This window comes from Staurois parvus, unplaced genomic scaffold (assembly GCF_062004578.1).
Source record: "Staurois parvus isolate SC_StPar_1 unplaced genomic scaffold, SC_StPar_1.0 ptg000202l, whole genome shotgun sequence".
Classification (NCBI taxonomy): Eukaryota; Metazoa; Chordata; class Amphibia; order Anura; family Ranidae; genus Staurois; species Staurois parvus.
Genome location: NW_028317998.1, coordinates 8,488,955 through 8,510,148, shown reverse-complemented (window position 1 = coordinate 8,510,148; position 21,194 = coordinate 8,488,955). Strand labels below are relative to the sequence as shown.

General features: G+C 38.6%; 1 protein-coding gene across 5 annotated transcripts in view; it reads right to left on the bottom strand.

The window, feature by feature from the left end:
* TENM1 (teneurin transmembrane protein 1) overlaps window positions 1–21,194 on the bottom strand; it is a 947,931-nt gene that overhangs the window by 140,799 nt on the left and 785,938 nt on the right. For all 5 annotated transcript variants that reach the window (XM_089678299.1, XM_089678298.1, XM_089678300.1 and 2 more), the window contains one exon: window positions 9,041–9,195. In XM_089678299.1, coding sequence (XP_089534425.1) covers window positions 9,041–9,195 — 155 coding nt within the window. The remainder of the gene's footprint in view (window positions 1–9,040; window positions 9,196–21,194) is intronic.

Below are 21,194 nucleotides of genomic sequence, written 5' to 3'. Positions count from 1 at the left end.
ATTGTAGGCAATGATGGAGGTAGATTAAAAAATGTTATTCCACCAAAAACTCGTCACAGTTTACCAAATCAGATTACAGCAGTCAGGACAATAAAAGGGTTAGTGCTGACTGCCTGCCCAGGGGTATAGTGCTTGAATTTTTTTTCCCATGCAATGTTAAATAAATATGCAAGTTGTTTATTTCTTTTTTCATAGGATACCTAGGCCAGAAATGTCAAATGTTATTTCAGCCAATGGAGACAAAAAAGAAAGAAAGAAACTCAAGTATGGCACCTCTAGCCTGATTTAAGTAATTGACAAGGTAAGAATGTAAGAATCTTTCTGCAATAACTGTTTGCACCAGCAGTAGTTTAGTTATATCCTTTGTTTTTTTTATATATATAATGTACATTTATATCAGGGTGCATTTAGCATGCTGTAATCTTTTGTTCTATTGGGTAAAATGCTGTAGATGGTAAAATGTATTATATTATTTGGAACTAACAATGTATTTCCTATTGTTTAGAAGATTCTGATCTTGTAATTGTGTTTTGAATTATTCTTAAACCGATCCATAAAGTACATTTCCTTCGAATAAAATACACGTTCATTTTGTCATTATAATACATGCTGAGTTTGCTATATCTCTAATTCTCCTCTATGCAGTGTTAACGGTCTAATTTCTTGGAATTTGTATTTAACTGCTGTTGTCTGTATTATATTCCCCAGCATCCCCTTCAGTTCTTCCAGCTGGTATACTAAAAAATGTCTTTGAAGCTTTGCCTTTCAAAATTCTGTATACATATATGGACCATTTCTATGGATTAAAGGCAAATCAGCCACAGTCTTTAAACACGTATATTTCATGTTCAGTGCATGCTGCCAGATATTCTTAGCTTTGTGAAGATAAAATGCCATTTGTAAAGCCTTTGTATAGTTTCAAGCACACAGCATATCTTTCCCGAAATGGTACTGGCTACCTGTGGAATTATTTTGAGGTTTGTAGTCTGACAAACATCAACCTAAGGATAAAAAAGGTGCTTACCTAAAGTGAAGGATCTGGGCTAGTGAAGATTAAAATTCAGTGATTTAGCAATGAACACCAACATAGTAAAAATGCAAATTATGAGCCACCGTTTTTCTAAATGCTAACAGCAGAATAATTTGTTCTTTGATGCAGCAGTTAACTTAGTATTTTTCACTAACATATTACAAAATATGCTACCTTTAATAGTCACTGTCAATGGGAGGATGTGCTTTGTGCTGCATTACTGGTATTAAAGATGGATTAGCAGTCTGTTAGGATTCACATTTTGTGGAATTGTATTTAATCAAATTGCTAAAAAGAGCTAGGGGTTACTTTTTAAATAGAGTTACACTACTGAAAAAGAAGGGAAATAAGGAAAGGGGAAGAAAGGCAATGAACGGAAAGAAAATGAATGGAAAGAAAATGAATATGGCGGCTGTAAATCATTACAGATTACTGACCTGAACGGAAGACCTACGGTAATTGATAGTAGGAAGTGGCAGGTGCCATGGATATTCAGAGCAACACTTTAGAAATTGTGGTGTGTGTGTTGAGGTTAGTGCTGTGATACTGTAGGGGTACTGTGATAATGAGGTGGCACTGTCATACTACAGAGCCAATGTCATACAGTGGATGTTCTTTGATACTGCATGATACTGTGTCACTAGAGGGGCACTGTGAATCTGTGGGAGGTATGGTGATACAACAGGGATGCTGTGATACTGCTGTGAAACTGTAATACTGCAGAGACACTGTGCAATTACGGGGGCAATATAATACTGTAGGAGCACAATGTTACCAGCAGAAAGGCTAAAAAAGGTACATCAGGGGCCATAACAGCCGATATAAAGGACATTGAAATTAGTATAACCCTTAATGGATATCGGCTACCATATGATTGCTGACTCACCCAAAGAATAGCAAAAAATAGATGGGTGTGGTCACCAAAACGAATAATCCATATACATATGCGTAGGGAAAAGAGTTCCCCCAAAAGATAGTTTCATATGGGACCATGCAGCTTTATAAAAAAAGGCTTTATTAGAAAAAAACAAATGTGCATTACACATTAGAAAAAACAAATGTGCATTGACGTCACTGCACGTCCCCATGCACACTCTGTACGTGAGGTCACAGCGTTCTGCGGTCGTCTCGTCCATCCTCCATCACAGGTCTGGGCATCCAGCTCCTCCAGCCATACTTAGAATAGACAGGACTGGATTTACACTACCACTGATACTGCACAGCATATAAGAGATGTATCTTAACGGCATCTATCGGTACTGTCCTGAAACTACTTGTGACTTGCTGGAACTCAGCTCAGTGAACACTACAGAGACGGTGAGAAGTTGATTACCTATGCATATTGCTGTCTATGAACTTAGCTACTATGGTATTGTATGGTATTGTAGGTTCAAGGAACGGATGGTGCTATATAACTAACCTACTTACGGGACACATCTACCCGGATTGCTTATGACCGGCAAGCCTTAGTTTGCAAAAGTCATCGAAATTTCAGGTGCCCCTTATCTACACATTATATATGGCTGTAGGACAACCGGTCTTTGATTTGACTCCTACCTTCATAACATGGGATATTATTGAGTGAATACTATCTATACTCCTATATCCATTATATTGGTCTATTTACCCTATGCGATACCACATTGTACCTGTAGCTCTTCTCGCCCCCTGAATGTGTATGTTTGAGGATTTATGAGCAGCTGTATAGGTGACTAGACAACGTTGTCTTTTTAATTTGGTGAAGTTACGGTGGTGGTGTGCTGAGCTTCTGTGCGTTAATTTGTGCAATGCACATTAGTTTTTTCTAATAAAGCCTTTTTTTTTAATAAAGCTGCATGGTCCCATATGAAACTATCTTTTGGGGGAACTCTTTTCCCTACGCATAGGGGCACAAAGTTACCAGGATGCTGAGTAAAGACTGTGATACTGTGGGGCTCTGAGGTACTATGGGTGTACTGTCATACTACAGTGGTATTGTAATACTGCTGGGACACTGTGATGCCCCCCCCCCGTGGTACTGTGATACTGCAGGGGTTATGTAATATTGCTGGGACAATGTAATATCTCAAGAGTACTGTGATACTGCTGAAGCACTGTGATACTGCGGGGGTACTGTATTACTGCTGGGGACTGTGATACTGGTGGAATACTGTGATATGCTGGGTACTTTGACACTAAGGCACACTGGGATACTGTGGAGATACTGTAATACTGGTAGGACACAGTAGCATCATGGGGTTACTGTGATCCTGTAGGGCACTGTGATACTGTAGGCTCACTGTAGTGCTGCAGGAGCAATGTGAAAATGCAGGGGTTTACTGATACTGGGGGTATACTGTGATACTGTTGGAGCACTGTGATACTACAGAGAGACTGTAATACTGTGAAGGTACTGTGGTATTTCTGATACTGCTGGGGTATTGCAATACTTTGAGAACAGTGTGATAATCCGGGAACACTGTGGTATTGTGGGGGGAATTGTGATACTGTGGGGGGAATATTAAAACTATAAGGGCAGTGTGATACTGGGGGTACTAAAAAAACTGCTCAAGTATTGAGACAACTGCAGGGCCCCCACAAGAATGTACGAATGTTGAAAGATTTGCTGTGCAAACCAGAGCTAAGGTCAACAACTACTGTATAAGAGTTTTGATTATTGAAAAGGGGCTCTAAAATTTCAACCTGGCAAGGGATTGATTGTCCCAGTAAAGAAGGGAGCAAGTGTACAGGTATAAATAGACCATTATTGGTGGTACAGGACTTGAATTGAGTATGAGAGAGGATATCAGCAATGGGAGTTGTGATGGAACAGCTTCTTTATGGCTGGAGCTGCCTGTGAGTTTTACAAACAGTAAATCAATGATAGGAGTATGTTATAAGCTGCCCAACATTAATGAGGTTCAAGAGAGGAGTCTTTACAAATTAAATTAGCTGAAAAACAGGGTAACGTTAATGTGTTACTAAACCTAGAACCCTGCATTCACTCTATCTGGTCTCCCAAAGTACACACAACATGGAAATGCAATTATTTTAGTAAATATGAACCGCTAAATACCTTTTCTCATCAGCAGTTAGAGCAGGCTTGTGACTTCTATCAGTGTCCAGCAGAGCACTGGTTAAAGCTTGTAGGAGGAGTTTTCTTTCTGCTCTAGGAGGATGCAGAACACCTGACCTCTGTCTGGACAGTGCTGTTTGGCCCTGTGCTGATCACATCCAATAAGAAAAAACTTTTCTAGCAATACACACCAAACTGAGTATGTGCAGAGTGTCTCCACAGAATATGTTTTATCACCAGATAAGAGGGGGACACTGGAAAAAGGGGATGATCAGAAAAGTCAGGATCAAACAGCTAAAGCCTGTAAGAGGAGTTTTCTTTATGCTGTAGGAGTGTGCAAATCCCCTGACTTGTGTCTGGACAGTGCTGATTGGCCAAGTGCTGATCACAATCACTCTCCCAAGAGAAAAAAAACCTCTCTAGCAACATGCACCAAACTGAGCATGTGCATGCCTATGGTTCAGTCTGGAGATAAGTGGTGGTTGCTTGAAAAAGGGGAGGAACAGAGATGAAAGGATCAAACAGCCTTTTTACATAATGCAGAGGATTAACCCCTTAGGTTCCACAGTGAGTGTAACAAGCATACTTTACTGCATATACAGACTGATTTTACTGTTGTGAGTTTAGTAACACTGTAATATCATTGGGGACTGCAACTATTCAAAAATTGATTGTACAAATAGTAATGCATCCTGCAAATACGCAGGATAATTTTACAGGACACATGGTAGAAGCCCCAACTAGAAAATATGCTCCACTAGATATGGTAATTTAGGGACAGATGTCAGTGACCACAGTATAGTTACCTTAGACACGTGTTGCAGGATGTAGAGTCATGTGGGTACCACTAAAACAAGCTTTTTACTGTGTGATACCAAACTGACCAAATATTTTTTAACAAATAATAGCAAAGGCTTCCATATTTAAGGGTTACAATGATTGTAATAAGAAATGAAATAGGTCAATTACAGCAGATAAAATTGATTATTAGAAGTATGTGGTTTCAGAAACCAAGGATAAACTGAAAAAGTTCTAAAATTATATCAACAATATAACAGTAAGGACAGAAGAAGTAGGCCTGTTGAAGGACAAATATGAGACTTTGGTCACAAATGACAGATAAGGTCAATGATCTGCATACATTTTTTTTCGGACTGAGCTGGAACTGAGTGGGCTAAGGTTGAGAGTGGGGTTCCCCCAGGGTTTTATCTTGGGGCCTATGCTGTGTAAGTTGTTTTAAAACATACATATTATGCAGGGAGTTAGTTTGGCACAGCATGTAACAACATTAAAGGAAGACCTGGATAGAATAGGGGGATGGGAAGAGACTTGGCAGATGTAGTTCGCTGTTGATTAATGTACAGTTATGCATTTGAGTGCTAAAAACTTAAAGGCAAGATAATCATTAGAAAAGTTTACACTGGGAGAATTAGTAATGGAAAAAGATTTGGGGGCTCTTGTGGACCACAGACATAGCAACAGCATATGATGTCAGGCCTCTGCTAACAGAGCAAGCAGAATGCTCACATCCATTACATTTTTTCAAGGGACAATTCAATTCTCTTACTCCTTTAAAAACATTGCTTCAGCCTCTTCTTAAAGTGTTACTAACCCCGCAACAGTAAAATCAGTCTGTATATGCAGTAAAGCATGCTTGTTATACTCTGATCCTCCCCTTCTTCCATTGTCCCCTAAATATCTCCTGGTAGAGCAGAGTTTTAGAGTCACTCTGCACATGCTCAGCTTGGTGTGTATTGCTATTGTTTTGTTTTTTCTTGGGAGAGTGCATGTGATCAGCACTGGGCCAATCAGCGCTGTCCAGACAGAGGGTCGGGGTCCTGCATCCTAATAGAGGGGAATGAAAACTTCTCCTACAAGCTTTAACCAGTGCTCTGCTGGACACTGATAGAAGTCCCAAGACTGCTCTTGCTGCTGATGAGAAAAGGTATTTAGCAATTTGTTTACTAAAATAATTGCATTTCCATGTTGTGTGTACTATGGGAAACCAGATATAGTGAATGCAGGGTCCTGGGTTTAGTAACACTTTAAGTATGAATTTCAGATTTAATCCCTAATCAATAGAAACGATGTCCAAGCATTAGTAAGTGCCCAACAAAATTAATAAGGGGGCTGGATGACCTCAGTTATGAGGAATGACTAAATGTATTTAATTCAGGAAAAGAGGTTTAATCTGAAATTATGGAGGATGTACTTTACTTTCAAAGCAGCAACAATATGAAACTCCCTTCTCCAGACAGTACTATCAATTGGGAGCAGGGGTGGACTGACCATTTGGAAACTCGGGCACTGCCCGAGGGCCCGGGGTCAGTAGGGGGCCCCATGAGATGCCCCTGGTACCTTTTTCATAGTCTTTTTTGAGTTTGGGCAAGGACACAGGGGCTCCATGATCCCCTATTGCCCGGGGGCCCCATGAGTTGTCAGTCCACCCCTGATTGGGAGTATTGACAAATTCAAAAATCTTCTAGGTGTCTTCCTTGATTATAGTTCCATTATCAAAATTAATTCTTATTTTTAAGATTCTTTAACAAATAAGTACAACCGATTTCACAGGTTTACACTGTTTTAGCAATATATTCCTTTGCACTTCCTTCCATCTGCTCTCATACCATCCTATTGCTGCAAAAGACGTTAATGAAGCAGGTCTCAACAGCAAGCACGTAGCTATGCAACAACCAGCAGCTATCACTGTCTGCAGGTCCCACTCTGAGTGAGGTCTGAATGTGGGTGCTTTTCTGTCCCAGAGCCCTGTCCTTTCTTAGGTAGGTATATCTTGGAACACCTCTGCTGCATTTCAAACATAGAAACAAAAAAAACATTCCACAGTGAAAGCTTGAATATAATTAGCAGCTATGTGGAACATTCTACATTCTAAAGATAAATTCAGGTAACGTATTACATCATTCTTCAGTGGTTTCGACATTGGACTGCTGCCTACAGTGACAAAGAAAGCTAGCTAAAATACAAGAAGTAAATCACATTTTCTGCTTCTGCCTTACTGCAGGTGTGAGAAAAAAGCAACAGTAATTGATGTACACTCTCACACATCATAAAGTTTCAGTTCTTTAATGGCTAATGTAGGAGGTGTCTCTCCCCTGGTGGGTACTATTAACACACAAAGTCATAGACTCAGGACAGACACCAAAATAAAGTCATATGCCAGGACAGCACTTAGCAAACAGTTTCTGATTGATGTTGAGGAAGTATTTTTCCTACAACTAAAGAAATACAAATAAGTATATAAATGCAGTATACATTTATGTCCATTTTCTCAGCCAATTGATACTCTCAAAATGGCATCAGAAAGATCCACAAATTTGATAGGACATCTGCTGTTGTCAATCCTAGTCTATTACCGTAAAGTTAAAACATATCCACTGTTACATGAAAGTGTATATAGTTGTTCAATTGGTCAGTCCACTCAATAGTGTTATTTCTGTTTCAGACTGTTTTATCTGTTGGATGCTTATTTTTCTTGCTACAGCTTTTGGTTCTGTTTGACCCGCTTATGATATTTGGGTGTGCCTGACCATCATAGTGAGATCTTACTCTTCATGTTGCATTCCCATACTTTAAACTGAAGGTTTAAAAGAATCTTTAATGTCATCATTCACATGTGGAGTGCCATGTCATGGAGAAAAGATAAGCTGTTCTCTATGGCTCTTTGTACACATTCCTTAATGTGTTACTTTGCTATGCCTTTTGATAAAGTAACACCATCATGGACCATTTGTGGTAGTTCCTTTTTGTCTTCTCCAATTGTTGGTAGTTGAATAGGTCCCCCACATCCGACCGCTAGATCCCTTTCTTTGTTAGTGGCTTAGACCCTCTTTGTGTTTTTTTACCTACATTTTACATGTTGCTAATATGATTTAGGCTTATTAACTGTTTTAAATCAATAATATGGTGGGTGCCTCATGACCTTGTTCCCTTGCTTTGGAACTCAACCTTGTAGGCTCCTCCATCTATGCTTCCTCACATAGTAGCAACTTCAGCCAACTTATCCTGTATGCTTTAACAACAGGAAATGAATATGTAATGTAAAATTCAAATTCTATTGTCCTCTTTGTCTGAATTTGAATGCTTCATCAATATGTAAACACTGGCACTGAGTTTTGTGTTCCTCTTTGTTGTCCTCTACATGTATATCTTTTAAAAAATTTAATAAAATATATTTAGAAAGTTCAAAAGTTAGAAGGAGACCTCCTACTAATGGCAATGTGTTAGGTATGCAGACTAGTGATCTCAAGTACAGAAATTCAATCACCACAGTCCCTGAGAGACAGTACAACCCGCATGGAAGAAAATAATATTTGTATATATTTTAAAAATATTCTTCCCAAATACATTGACATATATTTGAAATACTACAATTTTGGCCGTATTCAATATATTTAAAAAAAAATAAAAAAAATAAATATATATATATATATATATATATATATATATATATACACACTGTATGTTGAAATGTGCTATATATATATTACAAGATATATGAAAAATATTTAAAAAAATTCAAATACATTTAATCTACATTTTTGGAATGCATTTACAAATATATTACAAAATATATGTTAAAATTACTTTTTTATATGTTAACAAAAATCTGAAGAAGATATTTAAAATATATATTTTTAGAAATATTTTTCATATATTTTGTAATATATAAAAAATGCATTTAAAAATACAGTATATTGAATATGGCCAAAATTGTAGTATTTCAAATATATGTCAATATATTTGGAAAGAATATTTTTAAAATATATTTAAAATATATTTTTCTTCCATGTGGGAAGGTGCTTTAATAAGCATATACCTACCAAAATATAAAACATCAATTTTGAGTGGCCTGATTTTGTAATACTTTATTAGCAGCCAACAGTCACATTAAATACGATTGCTGCAATTGTATAGCAAAAGATTAAATTTCTTACCCGGCTGATGTCCATTCCCGAGTCACAGCTTAAGGGCTGAGTTGAAGTTAAACCATTAAGTCCAATAACTGTTGAAATTATGCCTCTGTCGTCAATCTTCCGGATCATGGTACCATCAACAAAATAAATAAACCCTCGTGCATCAACAGTTATACCTGAAGGTGAAAATCACAGTCTCTCATCAATGTATTGAATATCAAAAGCCATAACCATAAGACATACAAAATATTGCCAAAAGTATTGGGACACCCCTCCAAATCATTGGATTTGGGTGTTCCAATCACCTTCAAGGCCACGGGTGTATAAAATCAAGCACCTAGGCATGCAGATTGCTTCTACCAACATTTGTAAAAGTATGCGTTGCTCTCAGGATCTCAGTGAATTCAAGCGTGGTACCATGGTAGGTTGCCACCTGTGCAATAAGTCCATCCATGAAATGTCTTTGTTAGTAAACATTCCACGGTCAACTGTTAGTGGTATTATAACAAAGTGGAAGCAACTGGCAACTGGGAATCACAGCAACTCAGCCACAAAGTGGTAGGCCATGGTAGGCCATGTACAATGACAGAGCGGGGTCAGAGCATGCTGAAGCGCACAGTTCACAGAAGTCACCAACTGCATTTTGCTTCCTCAGGCATTTCCCCATGATGGCTGGTGTTCTGATGACTAAGGGAGAAATAAAAAAAAGCTATAAAATACATGTCAGATGTATAGACCGGAATCAGAAGTGGAGTTTCGACCATCTTGGAATATGCAGACTACATGTTTTTACAACTGTTAGTGGTGGTATAACAAAGTGAAAGCAACTGTAAACAACAGCAACTGAGCCATGAAGCGCTAGACCATGTAAAATGACAGAGAGGGGTCAGTGCATGCTGAAGCGCACATTGCGCAGAAGTCGCCAATTGTCTGCAGAGTCAATAGCTAAAGACCTCCAATCTTCATGTGGCCTTCAGATTAGCACAACAACAGTGCATAGAGCATATGGGTTTCCATGGCCGAGCAGCTGCATCCAAGCCTTATATCACCAAGTGCAATGCAAAGCGTTGGATGCAGTGGTGTAAAGCATGACGCCACTTTACACTAGAGCAGTGGAGATGTGTTCTCTGGAGTGAAAAATCACACTTTTCTGTCTGGCAATCCAATGGAGATGGACTTGTCTTGGTTTGGAGGCTGCCACGAGAACAGTATTTGCCTGACTGCATTGTGCCAAGTGTAAAGTTTGGTGGAGGGGGGATTATGATGTGGGGTTGTTTTTCAGGGGTTGGGCTTGGCCCCTTAGTTCCAGTGAAGGGAACTCTTAAGGCGTCAGCATACTAAAACATTTTGGACAATTTCATGCTCCCAACTCTGTAGGAACAGTTTGGGGATGGCCCCTTCCAGTTCCAACAGGACTGCGCACCAGTGCACAAAGCAAGGTCCATAAAGATATTGGATGCGCGGGTTTGGGGTGGAGGAACTTGACTGGTTTGACTTGGAGTCCTAACCTCAACTTGATAGAACACCTTTGGGATGAATTAAGAGTGGAGACTGCGAGCCAGGCCTTCTCATCCGACATCAGTGTCTGATCTCAAAAATGCACTTCTGGAAGAATGGTCCAACATTCCCATAGACACACTTCTAAACCTTGTGGACAGCCTTCCCAGAAGAGTTGAAGCTGTTATAGCTGCAAAGGGTGGATCAACTCAATAGAGTGTATGTCACAAGGCATAGTGGTCAGTAAAAATAGCTTACAATTGTATGGTATCATTACAGAGACAGAGAACTTCAGCCTAGCTTTTGTCTACAAAATTGCTGATCCGTTATGCGCAGGCAAGGTCTTGACATACTGCTTATACTGTCATGGAACTATTAAGTTAAGTGGTTTTGATAGGAAAATACCAAAAGATATTATTGAACTGTTAATTAAACATTTTCACCTAATTACATTTCTTAAATAGAGGTGGCCGTAACATATATAGGTCCCCCCATCCTACTTATTGGCAGTTAAATTACTAAAGTAGTGGAACAAGTTAACTGTGCAAAGTGAATTAAGTAAAAAATTAATTTTGCAAAGAATATCCAATAGTGTGCAAAAAAAGAGAAAAAAAATATTGAAGTCAGCACAGCTTCTCCTAATTCACAAATGTAGGTGAAAATTCACTTTGCAAAGATAACATTTACTTTGCAAATGGCATGTGCTCTGCTCCTTTTATAAATGAACTCCAATGTGTTTGAGCTCTGAGTATTATTTAGCTTTGGTGAAAGTGAATAGAAGGAAAAAAGGCCTATAGACCAAAAGGTATTACTGAAATGGACCTCTCCTCACAAAAATTTGTGAATATTGGCTTATTAGAATATAATAAACTAAAGGATATTTCAACCTTTAGCCCATGAATTCCATAAAGAATAATGGCTGTGAATCTTCTGGTGAGTGAGACAATAATTATATGGTCCACTAAGTACATGCGTAAGATGACACCTACTGATGGGAGCAACTGAAGATACAAACGCTGTGCTTGGTCTGGACAGTGTAAATTTCACTTCCTGAAAGAAGTGTTTTTTTTAACATTTCTGTCATGGGGTAGAATCTAGATTTGGGGGTTAAAAGGTGCACTTACCCCTTAAAATGCACACAATATACACTCACCCGCCACTTTATAAGGCACAGCTTGCTAGTACCAGATTGGATCCTTCAGAACTGCCTTAATTATTCACTGCATAATTTCAACAAGGTGTTTGAAAAGTTCTTCAGAGATTTTGGTCCATATTGACATGAGTTACTGTTGCCTTTATGTCATCTTGAACCAGTCTGCCATTCTCCTCTGACCTCTAACATCAACAGGGCATTTTCGTCCACACAACTGCCGCTCACTAGATATTTTCTCTTTTTTGGACCATTCTCTGTAAACCCTTGAGATAGTTTTGCATGAAAATCCCAATAGATCAGCAGTTTCTGAAATACTGAGGCCAACCCGTCTGGCATCAACAAACATGCCACGTTCAAAGTCACTTAAATCCCCTTTCTTACCCATGCTGATGCTTGGTTTGAACTTCAAGTCATCTTCACCACGTCTAGATGACTAAATACATTGAGTTGCTGTCATGTGATTGGCTGATTAGCAATTTGTGTTACCAAGCAATTGAACAGGTGTACCTAATAAAGTGGCCAGTGAGTGTGTGTCTGCCACAAAGAAATCTTTTAGTATTTTCAATAAAATAATTTGCTTAGAGAGGCGTCTACATTTTCAGGAGCAGCTCCTGCCAGCTAAAAAAGTCATATATCACTTTGCTTCTCATTCAATAAATCTTGTTTGTTTCTCAGCTTCAATTAGGTTACAAAATGTTCTCATTTATTGAAAGACTTACTTTTGCATTTAGTAAAGTTAATAGTGAACGTGTCTGGCACAGTACAAACTTTGTCCTCATGGCACATTGCTTTCAGAAGGTGAGAGTCTATTCACAGAGGGAGGAATGGAGATAAGCATTGAAGGTGTGTTACCACAGGTGAGAATTCACCAAAAGTAACACACTTCTCTCTGTTAAAAAGGATATGGACACTTATATTAATTATTTCTATTATTGTACAATATTTTATTTTTAGTTCACTGGTGTGCATGGTGCACTTTATAGCATGTTTAATTTGATTGATCTATGGGCGCCTATTGTCATTCAATCTGAGCTCCTAATACTGTCATAGCAATTAATGCAGACCAGTGCTAGATCACACATATGCTGTGTTCAACTGGTGGCCCATGGGTTGCATACAGCCATAAACTGAAGCCTTGGAACTTGAGGTAGATAAGTGCTGCTGATAATGATAAAAAGATGATAATAACCGTGGACCCTTCAAGTAGATGCACCATTACACACATTTGATGCTATCAAATCTTAGTAAAGACTTTTTGGTGGTAATGTATTATCCCTTTGTCTGTACAGCAGGGTTGCCCTTACTAGGCTCTACCATGTCACAGGCTACAGAACCCTGAAGAAGTCACAAGGGAAGTGACGCAACACGTCGGTACGTCATTTCCGGTGCGAGTTGACGCATTTCCGGTTGCAGCGGCCATCTTGGTATACCCAGTTACCATGCAGTACACCCATAGGAAGTGGTGACAGGCGTTTTTTGAACTGGATATACATGTGAGTGCAATGTGAATTGTTTGTTTGGTTTTATCAAATAAAATACTGCACAATGGAAGGCTTTTTGCTTTGTATCTCATACATATTACCTTGAGCGGAGGTGGAGTTGATAAGGTGCGGCTTATAGAGGAGGAATTGTTTTATTATATCCCATAGTCCCTGTGATGAGAAGTGGAATTCAGAGGACCTGACACTGTCAATTATAGCCTTTTGGCCCTTTGTGGGTTAGGGTGTGGAGGTGAGCGGGCATTGCTGCCATTAGAGGATTGGTGTTTTCTTTTCCATTAGAGTGACGATCACGTGGGCACCATCACGTTTTGCATGGACTTTATATTTTGATATTTCACTCATGCATTTTGTTTTATTTTTTATGGATTACAATTAATATTATTGAGTATAATCACCATCACTTTTGGAGTGTTCACATTATTTAGAGATTGGTTCACTGTAAATTATTTATTTGTAATTTTGGATATTTCACTGAGCACTATTATGTTGTTTATATTTAGTTATTTATTATTTAATACGCACTAGGTTAACATATATTGATATTATGCTTCACTATTTACTAAAAATTTGAGCACATACTTAATGATATATATTTACTTATTTATATGCACTAGGTTAATACATACTGATATAGCGCTTCACTATTTACTAAAATTATCTGAGCACATACTTAATGGTATAAGTTAAGTGGCAGCAGCTATAGGTAGGTCTATTAATACCCATTAAAAGCGCAGGAGGATATCTACAATTGTTCAAAATATGTGTTAAGTTGATTCCCCTGCAATAAAACAAGCACTCATTTTTTTTTTTCTCACTGCAATCTCAAGGGATTCTTCTACATACACTGTTAGTAATAAACAGACATCTTGAAAATGTACAACAAATGAAAGACAGAGGCTGTTATAGCCTAACAGAAAGTGCCTTAGAAAACTGTTGTGCAACCTTTTGAAAGAAATTTACACTAATGGAAAACACAGCCCCCAAAAAAATCTTTTTAGGCCCATTCCTGGGGTTATTTGCTGATCAACATGTTCTTCTGTTACCTGGTTTGTGTTTTTGTGTAAAAGTCAGAAAATATAGTGAGTGTTTACGTACCGTCAACTGTAATGTTACATCAGAAATATTGGGTTCTAAAGTGTAAGTTATTATTTGTATTATAGTTATGATTGTATAGGGAGTGTGTGTATATTGCCACTCATATGATTTCATTTTTGCAGATTAAGCGGGGGGGGTCATGGCTACTTTTTGTATGTGATTCTTTCATACTACAAGGTAATTAAATAAAACACTACATTAAAATATTCAGATTTTTGATGGGCAACCAGAGCAAAGAGTGGTATATGGCATTTATGCAGTATGTCAAAAATTAAAACTGATAGGGAAAAATTGGTGCCATTTGTGGAATCAGCCAGGAACAGGTCTAACATTCAAGGCACGAAAATGTGTGTTGGCCTGTAAAATCAGTTAATGCATCCGCATCTAAACATGTAACTACAGTTTGTCTTTCTGTAGCCAGTATGTTTGTTCATTGGTCTAACTGCCAAAATGTGACATTAACTAATTACAATTTCATTATACAATCTATTAATATTTATAATGATCTATATAGATCTTTTAGCAACAATGTATTGCATGTGCTGCCTGAGCAGATTCAAACAATGATGACATTTTTTTTTCTTTGGTGTGACTTCATTTTATAAAATTTTGGTAAATCTGAGGAAGATTGTATACAATCAGATATCAATATGTAAAACCAAAAAAAAAAATCCTGGCACGTGATCTTTTTTTAACTTTTTATCACTGTTATTACAATATTATATTTTGCTAGGTAACAGATAATAGAATGAAACGTACAGTGACCTTTGTGCAAGTTCCTGTTCTAGAGATGCAACAGAAAATTAGAGCCCATTACTTTAAAATGAACAGAATTCTCAATGTTAGGTAGCTGTTATGGGTGAGATTGGTAACCAGGACAAATAGAAGAGTGAACCTCCCCAGTGGGGACATAGACAGCAGAAAAACAGAGGGTCTAACTCCCTCACCACGGTATGCAAAACTTTAAAAAAAAATTGTAGTTTCTAAACAATCTTTGTGAACAAGCTAGTTGTCTTAGTGTCACCCGTATATGTTGTACATTAAGACACCATACAAAAAAAAAGTTTTACTGAAGGTGTTCATAATGAGTGTACCCTCACTAAAGGCTAATTACCTCTTCAGGTGTGTTAAATGTTTAATGTTCTAGACATTCTAATACAGTTATGATTATGCAGATACCCTAACTGCTTTTTTTTCCCCAGAAATTATCTTTCTTATTGTTTTACAAGGTTAAAAGGTTCTGTCATGTGATCATGCATCTCTTTTTTCTGATAGTGAGAGGCAGGGTTACAGGACACTGAGCAGACACACGGCGTGCCTGTGTTGCATCATCTGTTCAGCCTGAAGCAAGGGGTGTGTTCAAGAGGCAGGCTGTGATTGGGAGGGGGTGTGTGCCAGAGGCAGGCTGTGATTGGTGGGGGAGTGGTGGCTGAACAAACTACCTGATACAGACATGCTGTGTGCATGCCTTTGAATGGCCATTTAGGGGATTCAAAACTGACCACGCAAGCACAGATCAGCTTTTGTGCTTTGTGAGGTTACTTTAGAGCAAAGAAAAAGGGTGACTGGCAAGATCAACCAGATACTTCACATGGAAAAAGTGCATGAAAATGATAGGTGTTATGATTTAAAAAATACACATAGTGTAGGTGAACACACACACCGAAATAAAAGATATTTAGGGTAACACACACTTTACATTAATTCTAAGTGCAATAAGTGTATACAAAAAGCAAAAATGTCATCTCTGCCAAAAATATGTGTGTTGAAATTTCTGGAGCTTAAACTCATTCTTCAAAAACAGACACACCAATTTTCAGAAATACTAATGCACCAAGCATAGCCTTCAAATAGATGCAGCACATGCTTAGTGACAGGTTTGTTCCCTTCTCCATAGTGATGGAAACAATCAGCAACTGATCACACTAAGAATATCTATCATGCTGAGAAAAGTCTGGCCAAGAAGACAAGTGCTTCTGACACTTGAAAGAAAGGATTATAACTCTTCTGGCGTTAGTCAGTACAGGACTGATTATCATAAGCACCTCTCAAATCTGTCACATTACTTGCATTTATTAAGCTACCCTTATGCTTACGTCTAGACCATTTCTGTGAAAAAAGAACAGCAGGACATTTTGAAATCTGAATTCCAGAAGTAAGTAAAATGTTACACACAAGCATTTCTAGATATTTTCCACTAATATCTACATTTTAACTACATTTTAAGTTATTTAATACTAATTTGCATTAGGGGTTGAGGTCCTACTCATTTTAGCACACTTGGTTCTTCATTCAGAGATGCGGAAAGTGAGTAGGTTCTGCTCCATTACAGGACATCGGATAAATTTAGATAGAAACAAAAACTTTTCAGAAAAGCCTGCCCCATCATACACGGCAATGCTCTTTTATACCATAGTATAGCAATAGCTACAGTATTGTCCTTAAAGTTATCCCGTCACCAACCTAAAACATTTAAGCAAAAGCACAGAAAAAAATAAATATTTATATGCTTAATTGCAATCCTTTTCTTTTCCATAAACATTTTTTTATTCACTTGCAAAGTGTCTTTGAAATTGCTAGAAAATGTGACTACTCCAGAAAGAGTCAATTCCTTAGCACAGCCCTCTTCTTTTCTGGAAGTGTCTAATCACTCTCTGTGCTGGCCCAGCTTCTCCACCCTTCCCTTCACCTCCCTACAAAACTATTTAGTGTATGTATCTGCCAGGAATGGAACAATTAGGAATATTACTGAGTGTCACTTGAATAAGTTAGGGATGCTGACATCACATCTAAGATGGCAGCACCTAGCAGCAATCGCTGGTGCTTTTGTGTGTCTACACAAAGGAAGTAAATAGCATACATAAAATAGATTGAATGCACATACAGTATAGTTTTGTGGGAATCTTTTTGTTGAAATGAACGGTCTGGCAACAGGACCTCTAACTTTTTTGAGCATTTCTCTAAAACAGACAGATAATGTGCATAAAAGTGATCCTGTCAAGTCTGTAAAAAATATTAGCATTTTGACGTATACCAGTCAAGGTAATTTACAAAATCAAAAATAATGATCGTAAGCAAATTTGAAGACAATGCAAAAAATGTACATAACAAACTGTATGAGCATGAAGTGGGACTGCAGCTTATTGTACTAGTCAAAGTACAGCATATGGGAATGTGGTGGAGCAGTGTGAAATAGAAATCATACAAATATGCACTCACCAGCCACTTTATTATGTACACCTTGCTAGTACCGGGTTGGACCCTTTTTTGCCTTACTTCTTCGTGACATAGATTCAACAAGGTGTTGGAAACATTCCTCAGAGATTTTGGTCCATATTGACATGATAGCATCATGCAGTTGCTGCAGATTTGTCGACTGCACATGATGCAGATTCCCAAAAGGTGCACTACTGGATTGAGATCTGGTGACTGTGGAGGCCATTGGAGTACAGTAAACTCATTGTCATGTTCAAGAAACCAGTTTGAGATGATTTTAGCTTTGTGACATGGTGCATTATCCTGCTGGAAGTAGCTATCAGAAGATGGGTACACTGTAGTCATAAAGGGATGGACATTGTGAGCAATAATACTCAGGTAGGCCATGGCATTTAAACGATGCTCAATTGGTACTAAGGGGCCCAACGTGTGCCAAGAAAATATCCTCCACACCATTACACCACCAGCCTGAACCATAGATACAGGGCAGGATGGATCCATGCTTTCATATTTTATTCCAAATTCTGACCCTACCATCTGAATGTCACAGCTGAAATTGAGACTCATCAGACCAGGCAACATTGTTCCCATCTTCTATTGTTCAATTTTGGTGAGTCTATGCGAATTGTAGGCTCTTTTTCCTGTTCCTAGCTGACAGGAGTGGCACCCCATGTGGTCTCCTGCTGCTGTAGCCCATATGCTTCAAAGTTCAACATGTTGTGCATTCAGAGATGGTATTCTGCATACCTTGGTTGTAGCGAGTGGTTATTTGAGTTGCTGTTGCCTTTCTATCATCTCAAATTAATCTATCCATTCTCCTGTGACCTCTGACATCAACAAGGCATTTTCATCCACACAACTACTGCTCACTGGATATTTTCTCTTTTTCTGAGCATTTCTTGTAAACCCTAGAAATGGTTGTGCATGAAAATCCCAGTAGATCAGCAGTTTTTGAAATACTCACACTAACCCTTCTGGTACCAACAACCATGCTGTTCAAATCCAATTAAATCCCCTTTCTTCCCCATTCTGATGCTTAGTTTGAACTTCAACAAGTCGTCATCACCTCGTCTAGATGCCTAAATGCATTGAGTTGCTGCCGTGTGATTGGCTGATTAGCAATTTATGCAACCAGCAATTGAACAGGTGTACCTAATAAAGTGGCCGATGAGTGTACATTTAGGAGACATCTTTAATAAATATTTTTTTTCAGTTTGCCCTAACTGAAGAGAAGCCAAAATGTCTAGGGATTTATTTTTGAGCTGTGAACATGCATGTCGGACTTTTTCAATCCCTTATGGTTTGTTAATGTGTTACCAAAACACACATGTGTAGGTGGGCCCTATTTGTTTTACATGAAACCAGAAAAAGTGCCTAAACTTTTATTGATATATACCCCCTGTAATTTGCTGCACCACAATACTCAGCCTAGCAAAGGTTCTCAGGTTTCCTTGTCACAGTACTATCAATCTAGCACATGGAGCAAGCATACTGTAAGGAAGAGATCAAGGATGATCATCACAGGCTGGAGAATTTCATGTATCAGGCTGTATTGTTTATCTCCAGTGTGGTCTGCACAGAAGTCCAACTTCTATCTGTGATGTCCAGCAGGGGTTCGTAAATGTTAAAGTGGTATGTATGAAGGTAAAAAACCCTCCGTTTGAGGCTCTACCCTTGGCCCCCCCCCCTATTATTTCCCTGCGCCCGGTCTCTAGCCAGCCATGTGCATGAAAGCAGAAGCTCTCCTGGGTCTCTCTCTTCTAATTGGCTGAGGCCATTGGCTCCCACTGCTGTCAGTCACAGCCAGTGAGAAGGGATCGGGTGGCAGGACTATGCCACGCTCTGTGTGTCCCATAGACACACAGAGCCAGACTTGGAACCAAGTACACATGAGTGCCTGCAGAGCAAGCAGCTTGCTCTGGGGGCACTCAACAAGGGGACAGGGCCAGAAGTGCTGGCAGGGGACCCAAGAAGAGGAGGATCAGGGCTGCTCTGTGCAAAACCATTCAACAGAGCAGCAAGTATTATTATTATTATTTTAAAGAAAAAAAATTGAACCTTTAGAATCACTTCAAGACTGTCTGAGTAGAGTAAAAAATATTTGACAAGTAAACCTGTTTAATTATATGTATTTCATCAGTGTATATAGCTGTTTGCCTGGAGTTTATCTTTAAATTTCATAAACCAGAATTCTACAATCCCATGATTTTTGACAGGTGTTAGGTTAAGGCAAAAATGTACTTCGAAAAGTTAGAGAAAACTCACTACAAGTTCTAATTGCTTTTGAAAAGCTGCCAGATCATTCTGGAATAAAACAACTACTTTAAGCCAAAAATCCCTCTTCTGATTAGTATATAATGTCAATGGGCATTCTATATCTGTGCATTACTTAAGAGTGACCTACCAAAAAGGACTTTAATTATATCTCCAAGGAATTGATGAATGACAGCAAGTGCTTATTTCATTTGCATGAACTACCACCTGAAGTATTTTTACTTTACGAGAGAAATAAACTATGAACTTGCTCTCTCATTCTCATTTCCCTTCACCACAAAAGCTAAACAGTCCAAATATATCTTTACATTTTCTCCCACTAAGCTGAAATTTATATTTTAGGAATAAAATAATTCTTTCAAATGATACATGGCAGAATAAGGCCTTATACACATTGACAAAAACATGGCTGCCCATAGGTTACATTTGGATGTTTTGGAACAAACTGTACTTTTAGAAATTCTGAAGCATGCCATGGGAACCCGGAAACCTGGGATACTCTAGTATGCAAATGCTAACTAAAAAGAAGCACACCCATCATAGCAAACGACTAAGAGGGAGGAGCAGAAGAGGGGAAAGTTCTGACTTTAGTGAAGAACAGAAGGGAGGATTTGCACATAGAACATTCCAGGTTGGGGTTACAGAGAAAGTTCTGAAAAATGTCTAAAAATATTCTAGCATCAGGAGGTTTCTTATGCAGTTGTATAGACTGTTTCAGAACATAAAAGTGGAACTCCACCTAAATAAAAAATCTTCCAACTACCCATCCTTGCTTTTAGTAGCCTATCGATACAAATTCTTTTTGTGTTCTGAATAGTAGCCAGTTAATCCTGCTAGTGCTGGTGTGGATTCTGCATTTCTTGTGGAGGACCAACAAAAATATCTTATGTCAGTCCTCCAATCTATGTCTTGTAACTCCTCTTTAATAGTGATGTTATCATGCCAGTGCCCACCAGCCTAGATGCCTTGTCAGCTGGGAGATAGTCCATGGCCACCAGCCTCAAAGGAACAGGGTTGAGCTGGAAGATTTGCGGTAACATATAAAGACTTGAAACTGAATATTTACATGTTGTTTTCCTAAAAATGTATTCAGAGACTGTAAGAGCAATGGGAAAGGTGTGATCTAATGGATGGGTATGTATAGCCCAGGGGCGGACTGACCATTGGGAAACTCAGGCATTGCCCAAGGGCCCGGGGTCAGTAGGGTACTATTTTCATAGGCTTTTTTGAGTTTGGGCAAGGACACAGGGGCCCCATGATCCCCTATTGCCCGGGGGCCCCATGAGTTGTCAGTCCGCCCCTGGTATAGCCCTTTCTATCTACTTTATTATTAGTATCAGGTTTACCCAAAGGTTTGCAGAATCCATTTACCCATTCACAGCTTTACAGTTTAGGAACCCCAGCCAGACAGTATTTTCAGTAACTTTACATCAGCAAA